The sequence below is a fragment of the Neoarius graeffei genome, chromosome 8 (genome assembly GCF_027579695.1).
Source record: "Neoarius graeffei isolate fNeoGra1 chromosome 8, fNeoGra1.pri, whole genome shotgun sequence".
NCBI lineage: Eukaryota > Metazoa > Chordata > Actinopteri > Siluriformes > Ariidae > Neoarius > Neoarius graeffei.
In genome coordinates this window covers 52363347-52376040 of record NC_083576.1, presented here as the reverse complement: position 1 = coordinate 52376040, position 12694 = coordinate 52363347, and the positions used below count along the sequence as shown (strand labels likewise).

General features: G+C 40.1%; 1 protein-coding gene across 1 annotated transcript; it reads right to left on the bottom strand.

The window, feature by feature from the left end:
- Positions 1-1778: 1778 nt before the first annotated feature.
- il2rgb (interleukin 2 receptor, gamma b) lies at positions 1779-12672 on the bottom strand. The gene is made up of 8 exons (XM_060927832.1): positions 12496-12672; positions 9407-9536; positions 9119-9294; positions 6580-6728; positions 2854-3010; positions 2642-2732; positions 2464-2548; positions 1779-2370 (listed from the first exon to the last, which is right to left on the bottom strand). Exons 1-8 carry the CDS (start codon positions 12581-12583, stop codon positions 2233-2235), a joined length of 1014 nt encoding a protein of 337 aa, XP_060783815.1. The 5' UTR covers positions 12584-12672; the 3' UTR covers positions 1779-2232.
- Positions 12673-12694: the final 22 nt, after the last annotated feature.

Genomic DNA, 12694 nt, shown 5'->3' with positions numbered 1-12694 from the left:
TAACCCATTCTTGTCTAATGTAGGATTCTAGTTGCTCAACTGTCTTGGGTCTTTTTTGTCGTATCTTCCATTTTATGATGCGCCAAATGTTTTCTATGGGTGAAAGATCTGGACTGCAGGCTGGCCAGTTCAGTACCCGGACCCTTCTTCTACGCAGCCATGATGCTGTAATTGATGCAGTATGTGGTTTGGCATTGTCATGTTGGAAAATGCAAGGTCTTCCCTGAAAGAGACATCGTCTGGATGGGAGCATATGTTGCTCTAGAACCTGGATATACCTTTCAGCACTGATGGTGTCTTTCCAGATGTGTAAACTGCCCATGCCACATGCACTAATGCAACCCCATACCATCAGAGATGCAGGCTTCTGAACTGAGCGCTGATAACAACTTGGGTCGTCCTTCTCCTCTTTAGTCCGAATGACACGGCGTCCCTGATTTCCATAAAGAACTTCAAATTTTGATTCGTCTGACCACAGAACAGTTTTCCACTTTGCCACAGTCCATTTTAAATGAGCCTTGGCCCAGAGAAGACATCTGCGCTTCTGGATCATGTTTAGATACAGCTTCTTCTTTGAGCTATAGAGTTTTAGCTGGCAACGGCGGATGGCACGGTGAATTGCGTTCACAGATAATGTTCTCTGGAAATATTCCTGAGCCCATTTTGTGATTTCCAATACAGAAGCATGCCTGTATGTGATGCAGTGCCATCTAAGGGCCCGAAGATCACGGGCACCCAGTATGGTTTTCTGGCCTTGACCCTTACGCACAGAGATTCTTCCAGGTTCTCTGAATCTTTTGATGATATCATGCACTGTAGATGATGATATGTTCAAACTCTTTGCAATTTTACACTGTCGAACTCCTTTCTGATATTGCTCCACTATTTGTCGGCGCAGAATTAGGAGGATTGGTGATCCTCTTCCCATCTTTACTTCTGAGAGCCGCTGCCACTCCAAGATGCTCTTTTTATACCCAGTCATGTTAATGACCTATTGCCAATTGACCTAATGAGTTGCAATTTGGTCCTCCAGCTGTTCCTTTTTTGTGCCTTTAACTTTTCCAGCCTCTTATTGCCCCTGTCCCAACTTTTTTGAGATGTGTTGCTGTCATGAAATTTCAAATGAGCCAATATTTGGCATGAAATTTCAAAACGTCTCACTTTCGACATTTGATATGTTGTCTATGTTCTATTGTGAATACAATATCAGTTTTTGAGATTTGTAAATTATTGCATTCCGTTTTTATTTACAATTTGTACTTTGTCCCAACTTTTTTGGAATCGGGGTTGTAGTTTCCGCTAGCACCCTGCTGGTCCACAGTACCAGCAGTGGTTGTTGGTGGGGTGAAACTGATCCAGTATGGATTTATGATCCATATATTTGATTTGGCACAAGTTTTACACCGGATGCTCTTCCTGACGCAACCCTCCGTAATCTATCCGGGCTTAGAACCGGCACCAAGTACGCACTGGCTTGTGCAACCCCAGTGGCTGGGTTTAAAGGAAAGTCAAGCCAGCCAGAAGTCAAGCCTAGAATCTTGTGGTCTATAGTCAGACATCATCTATTGCAGCACTGGCCCACAAGCCCAAACCCAGACTGTGACTGACTGATTAGGTGTTACAAGAAATGACAGCAGCACCTTCTCAAGTGGGCTGGTTATCTACCATCTTAAAAGGTCAGATTTGAACTGAAAAGTACTCCAATTATCAATAAAGCCTGCACTGTTGTCTCAGCACCACTTGGACATCCAAAAAAAAAAGGGGGGGGGGGGGGGGGGGGAATCAGCTTGTCTTCAGTTATTTGATTAAAATAAAATACATTTTAAACCATGACATCTGTTTTAAAAAAAAAAAAGTCAAGCCTTTTAAAGACTTTCAAGCAAAACCTGCTACTAACAGGCATCAAGATCTTTCTTACAGCAGGCCTCCATCAACTTTGGCTGAGGTTGTGTTTCACTATCAGAACAGAAAAGGAACTTATAGTAATTCAAGTAAGGCAGAATGAAGAACCTGAGCATTCAAGACTGCCAAAATACACTTCGATGATCTTCAAGTAGCACAATCAGGTTTATTTATAAGGACTGGGTGAACTAATGTTCAATATCACAAATACATCCTGTTTCAGTTGTAAGTCTCTCTGAATGAATAAAAGCATCAGCCAAATGAAGTAAAGGTAAATGTAACTCTTCCAGTTGGCTTGGACCCATTAACAGCAATAACAGTACAGTAGGTTTAAGAGACAGGCTGCTCCATAGGACCATCCACAGTTTTAGTCTCCAAAGTGGGACTTGATTCACATACAACACATGGTGTCTCCGTGTAATCTGTCTCAAAAGCATCCTTCAGCTCTCTGGAGATATAAACCCAGCTCTGAGGAGGAAGATTTAGAAATGGTGTGAGGGATCATTTTGTTAAATGCTTAAATTATTTCAAGAAACGATAAAGAATCAAATGTGCAGATACCTCAACATTGCCATTATGTTTCTTGAATAAATCCTGCAGGCTCTTGCTTGGGTCAGGTGTCACAGGAACGAAAACAACTTTAATCCTTCAAGTAATAAGGGCAAGACTTTAAAAAAAAATAAATAAATACAGCCAAGACACTCCTAAAATTGTGTGTGAATGTGTGTATCTGCCCTACCGTTCACTATAGTACAACAGTAAAGAAAGGCCGATGAGGATAAGGACTGCCAGAACAGAGCCGAACACTTGCCAGTACACCGGAGGCTGTGCTGTAATCGTTACATTTAGAGAGAAATACAGGCAAAGAAGAAAGTTTGTGAATTGGATCTTACTAAAATATTGAAATGCCACTATAGCGTTGGTGTACTGAACTTCTCCACACTCCGGTACCTTTGTTTTCACCCCACTGTGCTAGATTGCTCCAATCACTCCAAAATTCAGAACCACCGCAATTAGTCGATATGCTCCTTTGTACTTTGAATGTATACATGACTCTACTGGAGACAGGAGATATGCAGTATGGAGAGGAGGGCACGTCAGTGGAGAACTGTACGGGACAGAAAGATCGAAGTGATATTATTCATTTGATAGAAGATGACCTGTATAATGCTAAATAAATTCCAATTAACGCCACGATGAAACGTGCAAGCAGCATAAAAATGGTAAACTGACGCACACTACAAAGAACAACATACGAGATTTTGCTTGGACTCCATCTTTAAGAGCACACAACGTCCACTGACAAAGTCTTACCAGTGTTGTAGTCGAGTCGCTAAACCTCGAGTCCGAGTCATTAAAGAAAATTTCGAGTCGAGTCCGACACTCCAACCGCACCATTTGACGGTGGCTGTTTTGGTGTCATTAACAGTTTGTTCCTGAACATGACGTATGAACAGGTGAATGTGCTTCTCTTTGTCAGGGAGTGCGAAGTATTGTCAGAGATGGTTGGGAGACGGATGTAAGTGCAGAAGGTGTGAAGACAGGTGAACAATCCAGAACGGCAGGCAAAATCGTAAAACAGTGAAACAGGCAAAAGGTCGAGCGAGACACAAACAGGCTATCGTAGACGAGGCAGAATCAAAGACGAGAAACAGGAAATCAAACAAGGAAATAAGGCTCAGTAATGTGTCAGCAATGCAACTCAATACTTTGCAAAGTGTGTTTTCACAGTTTTTATATAGGCGCGCTGATTGTGCCTTAATCCTGTGCAGATGCGAGTTGTTTACGGCGCGCGCATGCTGTCTGGACCGCACCCGAGAGTCTATCTGATGCATGTGTCAAGGCGCGCAGGTGTGACGCTCATGCACAAAATTAGCACAAAAATGAATGTAGATATAAATATCTTATGCCAAATTATTATGGCATGTTACAAAAAAAATAAAGAAAAAAAATCAGAGTTCTCATCTCTAATTTACAAGTCTGAATGCAGTTAGTCTCAGTCTGAATCATCAGTGCTCAAGTCCAAGTCAAGCCACGAGTCCTTAAAATCAGGGCATGAGTTGGACTCGAGTCCGAGTCCTGGATTTGAGTACTACAAGCCTGAGTCTTACACACACACACACCCTCTCCATCTCACCCTCTGGCACACAGACAGACCTTAAAGGATATGGGACATGAAACATAAATGCACGCTATATCAGTTTCTTTCCATTAAAAATATGAATTAATTGCATCAACAAATACAAAATCATCTATTAAATTCAGCAAAATCGTTATATTCGTGATGATTATATGGCATTTCTGCTCGACTTCCGATATGCATTTTCTACAACCGGAAGAGCCGCTGTCACGTGATCATACGTCACAAAAACTTTCGGGCACAGCACAAGTGGGTAGATGAATGGAGAAGTGGATGACAAGAAAATTGTTTTTATAGTCTTTAAAGTACATTGGACATCATACATTGGACATCATGGTGTATTGTGCTGCTTATGGTTGCAATAATTCCAATGGGAAATGCCCTGGAGTACGTTTTTTTGCATTCCCCAAGGACCCGAAGCTGAGGAAAGTGTGGGCTCACTACTGCCGTAGAAAAAACTTTGCACCTACTGTTTCCCACAAACTGTGTTCGGACCATTTCACAGAGGATTCTTTCAACTTTAATACTCAGGTACTGAACTAAATTAATTTCCAAGCCAAATTTAAGAGGCTACTTAAAGATGGAGCCGTTCCCAACGTCCCAATTCAGGAACAAGACGGCGGAGTGAAACCAGAAGTGCTACGGCCACCACGAGGTGCATTCGCTAAGCGTCTGAAAGCCGAGGTAAGGATTAGTATTATAATTTTGGGTGTATCAATTATTGATTATCATAATTCTGACTCATTTACTCTTATATCTGTCCTTCTTTGTTTACGTACCGAATCGAAGAGTTGTGGTGAAGTTGTAGAAGAGTTTTTTTTTTAACTTTTATTTCATTTTATTATTCTATATTTTATTTCTACTATTGTTTAATTCTTATTATTTTTCTTCCCCATTTATTTTATGTAATTTTATTATCTATCGTTTACTGTTTTGCTTTTACTTCTGTAAATGGACTCTGGAAGCATTGTATCTCAATCAATCTTGAAAAATATCAGCAAAAAAAAAAAAAAAGCTTCCAACGGACTTTAGCTAGATCTATGATGAACTTTCAATGTATGATACAAAAATAATACTTCTTTCAACAGATCATTAGCCTTTGAGCAGAATTGTTTTTAACTTACCAGGATGTGTTATCCAGCCGACCGCTTTCAGTTTCATGGGGATTGAATGAACTCTCACTCTCAGAATCATCTGACCCGTCAGAGTAAAGACAAGATCCATGTTCATGTGAATTTCCAGCTATCGGTTCGAATTGATCGGGTCTAACTTCACATCTCTGTGAAACATCGGGAATATCACTGTCGATGGTGTCCATTTCGGTAACCTGTTTACATTAGATTCCCAAGCGCTGGCTCCTTGGAAAGTTTTTGTTACGTCACGGGCAGTGCTGGGCACATTACTTTGAAAAAGTAATTAGTTACAAGTACTAGTTACTTCTCCAAAAAAGTAATTGCGTTAGTAACTGCGTTACTTCACTAGAAAAGTAACTAGTTACCAGGAAAAGTATTTATTGCGTTACTTTTTTTTTTTGCTTACAGATAAACGAGGATAACTGTTCTTTTCTAGTGAAGTAACGCAGTTACTAACGCATTTACAGAACTTTGTTTCCAGGGCACAGTTTGCATTGGACATAAACATTATTGCCTTTGACTTCAACCAACGTGAAATTATGCCGGTGTTTCCAGTTCGAAAATGCGACTTTGCGGCTTGGTGCTGCCATTGTCTCTTCCCCATCTCTGTGTGCGCGTGTGTGTGCGTAGCGGGAAAACACAATCGACTCCACCCACCTAGAACATCTTAGCAAATCACAATTTGTTCTCTTGCATTCAAAGGGTGAATGGGAGAATGTAAAAGCCATATTGGTACATAATTATTATTATATATTGCGGTACCGTGTTGCCAATGCTCATGTTGTCAAGGCGCCCATATCAAATTGTAACGCATCACGTTACTTCCCGAGTAACGGTAACAGCGATACAAATATGGATTAAGTAACTAAGTAATTATTCCGTTACCCAAAATGTGGCTCCGTTAGTAACGCCGTTATACTCTAACGCCGTTATTCCCAGCACTGGTCACGGGTCACGTGACCACCTAGCTCATTAACGAATCCTTGTTTTACGCTGATGTATAAAAAAACTTGAATAATGTGATGATTTTCACATTTTTGACGCCCTGCAGTGATTTAGATGGCATTTCTTATGTCCTTTATACAAAATTATACCCAGAATAAAATCCATGTCCCATATCCTTTAATGTACACCCTAAATGCAACACAATCACAGTTGGGTCATGGATTAACTGGAGTGGATCACATTACAGTAATGATACTGATCCATGTTGCTTATACATTATAGCACTTGTTTTACTACCCTCTGTATTTACACTCCAGTCCACATAATCCTTTGATGCATACATATTCATGTTTATTAACCATAACTCCAGAAGCGATTATGTAGGTCACTGAAATTCCCTGACAACAATAACGTTACAGCCACAGATCTGACGTCTCTGCATTAATCCAGGTTGCTTACCTTCCATGAGCCAGAGGCTTTCTGATAGCCCACTTTATACCTCTCACAATTCTGCATGATACCGGTACGACGCACTGTCCAGCGTGCACAGACCTCTCCATCTCTATCACTCGCGTTCACAGAGAGGTTATAGGGAGGGTTGAGCTTCACTAGACATACAAACAGCATATAATCCATGAGCAAGCACTGCAGTGTTAAAGTGGTAATAATGTTTATGGCTTGAAAGCTGGATTTGATGTATCCAACATTATTTATAGTCTAGGACCTGGCTTAGACATGTATGCACATAATTTAGGAGAGGATAACTCAACTGGTATAGGCTAATTTAAAGGAATAACTTGGGACGTGTGCTAAAATCGATATCCGGGGCGAACAGCCTGAAAATTACCAATCCAAGATGACGGCCGGTATTACGGTATTATTATTGCATTACTCTTCATGTTCCTGACCCTGGTTTATGTGACACAAACAGTAATAATGTGATGTTAAAAGTTGTATTGTTGGCCGTTAAACGTTTAAGCCCTCGAGATATTGCTGCCTACTAAAGTAATAAGTTTTGTTTTGTATTTTTCACTTTAAGTTAGCATTCCATTGATCATAATAGTATGATTGAAAATATAATTTCTTTATGCTAATCAAAATGCTTGCTTTCTTAATACTCTGCTAAATTATGTGCATAGGTCTCCCAATTCCATGATTTCATGTTTGAGGTAGGGTTATTCTGTTTTTTCACGTGTTTTCTGTGAAACTGCAATTTTGGCCAATTTTTGGTGTGTGTTTGTTTTTTTTAACCTTGCCCTTGACCATAACTTGTTCCTGTTTCCTTCAATCATGAAAATGTCGTCACTAATGGATTCCCCATACCCAAAAGCCCATAAAATGAGGTATTGTGCATACTTCTGTGGTGAGTGGTTCAAAAACTAAATATTTTCAATCTGGCTCCCGGCAGCCATCTTGGATCGGTGATTTTTGGCCTGTTTGCCCCGGATAGCGATTTTGGCACACGTCCAAAGTTGTTCCTTGGGTTCAAATTAGCCTATAACAGTTGAGTTATCCTCTGCTAAATTATGTGCATACATACACTACCGTTCAAAAGTTTGGGGTCACCCAGACAATTTTGTGTTTTCCATGAAAAGTCACACTTTTATTTACCACCATAATTTGTAAAATGAATAGAAAATATAGTCGAGACATTTTTCTGGCCATTTTGAGCATTTAATCGACCCCACAAATGTGATGCTCCAGAAACTCAATCTGCTCAAAGGAAGGTCAGTTTTATAGCTTCTCTAAAGAGCTCAACTGTTTTCAGCTGTGCTAACATGATTGTACAAGGGTTTTCTAATCATCCATTAGCCTTCTGAGGCAATGAGCAAACACATTGTACCATTAGAACACTGGAGTGAGAGTTGCTGGAAATGGGCCTCTATACACCTATGGAGATATTGCACCAAAAACCAGACATTTGCAGCTAGAATAGTCATTTACCACATTAGCAATGGATAGAGTGGATTTCTGATTAGTTTAAAGTGATCTTCATTGAAAAGAACAGTGCTTTTCTTTCAAAAATAAGGACATTTCAAAGTGACCCCAAACTTTTGAACGGTAGTGTATCTAACCCAGATTCTCTACTATTAGGGCAGGGGAAGCCATGGCCTAATGGTTAGAGAAGCAGCTTTGGGACCAAAAGGTTGCCAGTTCGATTCCTCAGACCAGCAGGAATGGCTGAAGCGCCCTTGAGCAAGGCACCTAACCTCCAACTGCTCCCCAGGCTGCTCCGAGTATGTTGTATGTCACTCTGGATAAGAGCGTCTGCTAAATGCCTGTAATGTAATCTAATCTAATCTAATGCGTCTTCAAAGTTTTAACTTCTACTTAAGTTTTTAAAATCCACGTCCCACCTTAGTACAGATTTGACCATTTGGCTTATGCTCAAAAATTAGTCTATGAACATAATCCTACTATTCACATAGTGGGCTTATTATTCAAAATTGGGCAATAGTATTTTTGCTATTAATTGAGAGGATATAGCCTTTTATTCCCAAACCTTTCACTCGCAGAACATGTTTTTATTCAAACTCCCATTGTATTCAATTTGGCATTTCTTCCTAAAGTCAAATGCTCAGTTAAGTAGTAATAACTTACTGAACTTAATAAGCTCAGTAATAAATGTAATAACTCTGATCATGTTAGGTTGTAGTTTCAACCACTGTAAAAAAAAAAAAAATTTAAAAATGCTTCATGGGCTTTTCAGGATCATTAGTCCCCCAACCAACCAACCAACCAACCAACCAACCAACCAAACAAACCCACGAGCTTAGTGTGTTTTTTCCCCAATCCTAGTCAAACAAATGTTTTAGCATGTTCATAATTGATTGAATTAGTACAAATTTTAACACGTTTGACACATCAAACATCACTTGTAATTCAAGTAAAACAATCCTTCCTTAATGCGCAGGCAACAAATGAAACGTTACCTGTACAATTTATCTCAGTGGACAGAACTGCATATGAAAAAAGTCCTTCTGGCGTTTTCTCTTACCTCTTTGTTTTAAATCTGTGTAATTTTTATAGATTGACCTATTTCCTCCAACAGAGAGCTTTGTGGAGAAAGGGTTAAACCGCTGCATTTGGTCTTCAAGAGGGATCCTGCAGCCGACAGTCTGACCGTGCTCCTGGAGGTACTCCGGACACTCACGGAATGAATCATGCGAAAACCTGATGAGCAAGAAATGCATTAATACACCTTTGTCCATGTCAGTCATAAGCAGCAGAAATAGATCACCAGAGTTGGAGATGCTGGAGTGGAAACTGTGCTGCACAGACTTACTTGCTGCTGAAAGTGTAGTTTATCTGCTGCATCTGGGCTTTGGTCCAGTTACAGTCGACATACTTTAGATCAATGATCAAACAGCTGATGTTGACCATGCAATCCATACTGATACAACTCACATCTGCACCTGGAATGCGAGACGTCATCTTCAGAACACAGTAGCACATGCATGGGAAATGTTCTCATTTATTCATTTACATTTAATCGCTTGGTTGAGTACCCAAAGTAAAAGTAAGCCAGGATGTTTGTGGACCTGACAGTGAAGAGCCAAAAGACTAAATTACCATCAACCAATCAGAAATAAGTGGAGTTACAGTGAGCAGCAAAGGGTTTTTTTTTTTGCGCATATCTTGAAATGGGGGGCGGCACAGTGGTGTAGTGGTTAGCGCTGTCACCTCACAGCAAGAAGGTCCGGGTTCGAGCCCCGTGGCCGGCGAGGGCCTTTCTGTGCGGAGTTTGGATGTTCTCCCCGTGTCCGCGTGGGTTTCCTCCGGGTGCTCCGGTTTCCCCCACAGTCCAAAGACATGCAGGTTAGGTTAACTGGTGACTCTAAATTGACCATAGGTGTGAATGCGAGTGTGAATGTCCAGGGTGTACCCCGCCTTTCGCCCATAGTCAGCTGGGATAGGCTCCAGCTTGCCTGCGACCCTGTAGAACAGGATAAAGCGGCTACAGATAATGAGATGAGATGGTGTAGTGGTTAGCGCTGTTCCCTCACAGCAAGAAGGTTCTGGGTTCGAGCCCAGCGGCCAGCAAGGGCCTTTCTGTGTGGAGTTTGCATGTTCTCCCCGTGTCCGCGTGGGTTTCCTCCGGGTGCTCCGGTTTCCCCCACAGTCCAAAGACATGCAGGTTAGGTTAACTGGTGACTCTAAATTGACCGTAGGTGTGAATGTGAATGGTTGGCTGTGTCTATGTGTCAGCCCTGTGATGACCTGGCGACTTGTCCAGGGTGTACCCCGCCTTTCGCCTGTAGTCAGCTGGGATAGGCTCCAGCTTGCCTGCGACCCTGTAGAACAGGATAAAGCGGCTAGAGATAATGAGATGAGATGAGATTTTATACCACAGTAACCTGCCAATGATTACAAGAACTTATCATTACGTGTTTTGGAACGTCTGTGGAACAAGTTAGATCTTTATCCATCACCTACGCAGTAGCAGCTATATAAAAAAACAAAACCCTCATTTAAAGACGTTCTAAAGACTTTCCCACCATGGAAAACTTACAGAACAGATTACATTTACATACAAATATATACAGTGCTGTGCAAAAGTCTAAGGCACATGCAAAGAAATGGTGTAGAGCAAAGATGCCTTCAGGAATTAATGAAATTAAATGTTTCTTCATTAAAGGGGCCGAATCACCCCTCTCCCAGAACCCAGTTAGTTTTTGTTTTGAAATCATGTAACTGCTAGTAGTAGTATTAGTAATGTTCCCTTCAGAATCCATCTTGAACGTTTTGTTCATCTTTGTGTCATATGTGGAAGTTTTGAAGAGAATATCCCTGATATTTTCTTTCCTTCGTAGCTGCCCATGAGAAGGATGAGCCTGGTTCTGGTCCATTACAATGGAATAACCATACGAAAATAGAATGGATCGGTCAGAAGAATGTTAAAAAATGACTACTTATACAAAATACAGGGTATTTAAAATATATATATATATATATATATATATATATATATATATATATATATATATATATATATATATATGATATTATTTGAGATGCAAATATCCCAGAAACTACATAGTCCAGGCAAATGAAACTGAACAGGTGTAAATGTTGAGCAATATAAGATTTATTCCTCAAAATTTGAATTAGAAATTCAAAAAGTGTATGTGGATTCCATGAACGATTTCACAAATTTTTAATACACGCGCCGCCTGCGACACAGACAGCCTTCGTCTTTGAACTTTCTGTGCCGTGTCCAAATCTGCATTGCAGTTGGTGCATTTTTAAAGGATTCTCTCATAAATGCACACTGCACAGCCTTGTTCGACTGTGTTCGAGCGTACTCTAACACACAAAACGCCTTTTCTTTTCCAGTGAGTGGCATTTCTATACCGAAAAAGATCAAAACATAAAATTTACCCGTTTCCACACATGCTGTTAAAATTTGAGGTCAATTGAACAAGAATTGGCAAAGTTATTAGATTGTGAAAGGATATCAAATGTTTTGAAACACCCTGTATTTTCAATTTCGGGTTGCAAGTTATGATCTATGGCTTAGAATGTCGCCAGATTGTTGTGGATTGGTTTTCAAACTGGAATATCCATGGATGCAAAAATGGTGACTTGCTCCTTGACGCAGAGGTTTCTGGGAAAGGCGAGCCGGCCCCTTTAAGCAAAATGCTATAAAGAGTAGTAAATAAAACAAAAAGTCACTGTTGGGTGGGATGAACAACTGCTTTAAAAAAAATAGCAGTCTTTGGGTACAATGTGTGCAGTTTTATAAGGAAATGAGCTGTAGGTTTTGCTGAGCATCTTGCAGAACCAGCCACAGTTCCTCTGGACACTGACTTTTGCACTTGCTTTTTATTTTTGCAGCAAAACCCAGTAGCCTTCATTATGTTATGTTTTGTAATCTGAAAAGCATCTCTTATGTAACATGCTGCTTTCTCTACTGACATACGAGCATTTTCCCGTAACATTTAATTTTGCACTGGAAAACTAATGCTTGGAAATCTAAACTGTTTCTGTACTGACTTAATGTAGAAGTCACAAAATAAAAATCTATACGGGATTCTAAGACTTTTGCACAGTACTGTACAACATAATTTTTTTTTTTTAAAAGCATAATTCAGGCTGATTAAAAAAAAAAACGGCACAAATCTTAATGTCACAAATGACGCATGGGGAACCCCCACAAATTTTCCAGACCCAACTTTCCAGACTCTACACTTTAAAAATTATATTTTATTTCCCAATATTTAAACTGTACTACATTCACAAACAGCTTCATTTTTTCCCCAGTCTGAATTTGAAACAATTAAGATCCATGCTTATATTTGTTGCTCAGCTCAGATCTTATTCATTATTAATACATATCTTATACATAATTAACAATAGAGTAATTTTACTTACTAGGTGAGAACGGAGATCTAGACCAGCTTCCCTGAAAAAAGAATAAAAGGCATCCCGGTACAATCAGGGCTGCTGGTAAATTAGTCATTGTAATGTTCTCAGGAGAGTTTTGTGACAGATACTGCTTATAAAATACAGGATGTACTGTAAGCTAGGGCATGCTTCCGCATTTTAAAGCTTCCTCTTACGTGCTCGCTGT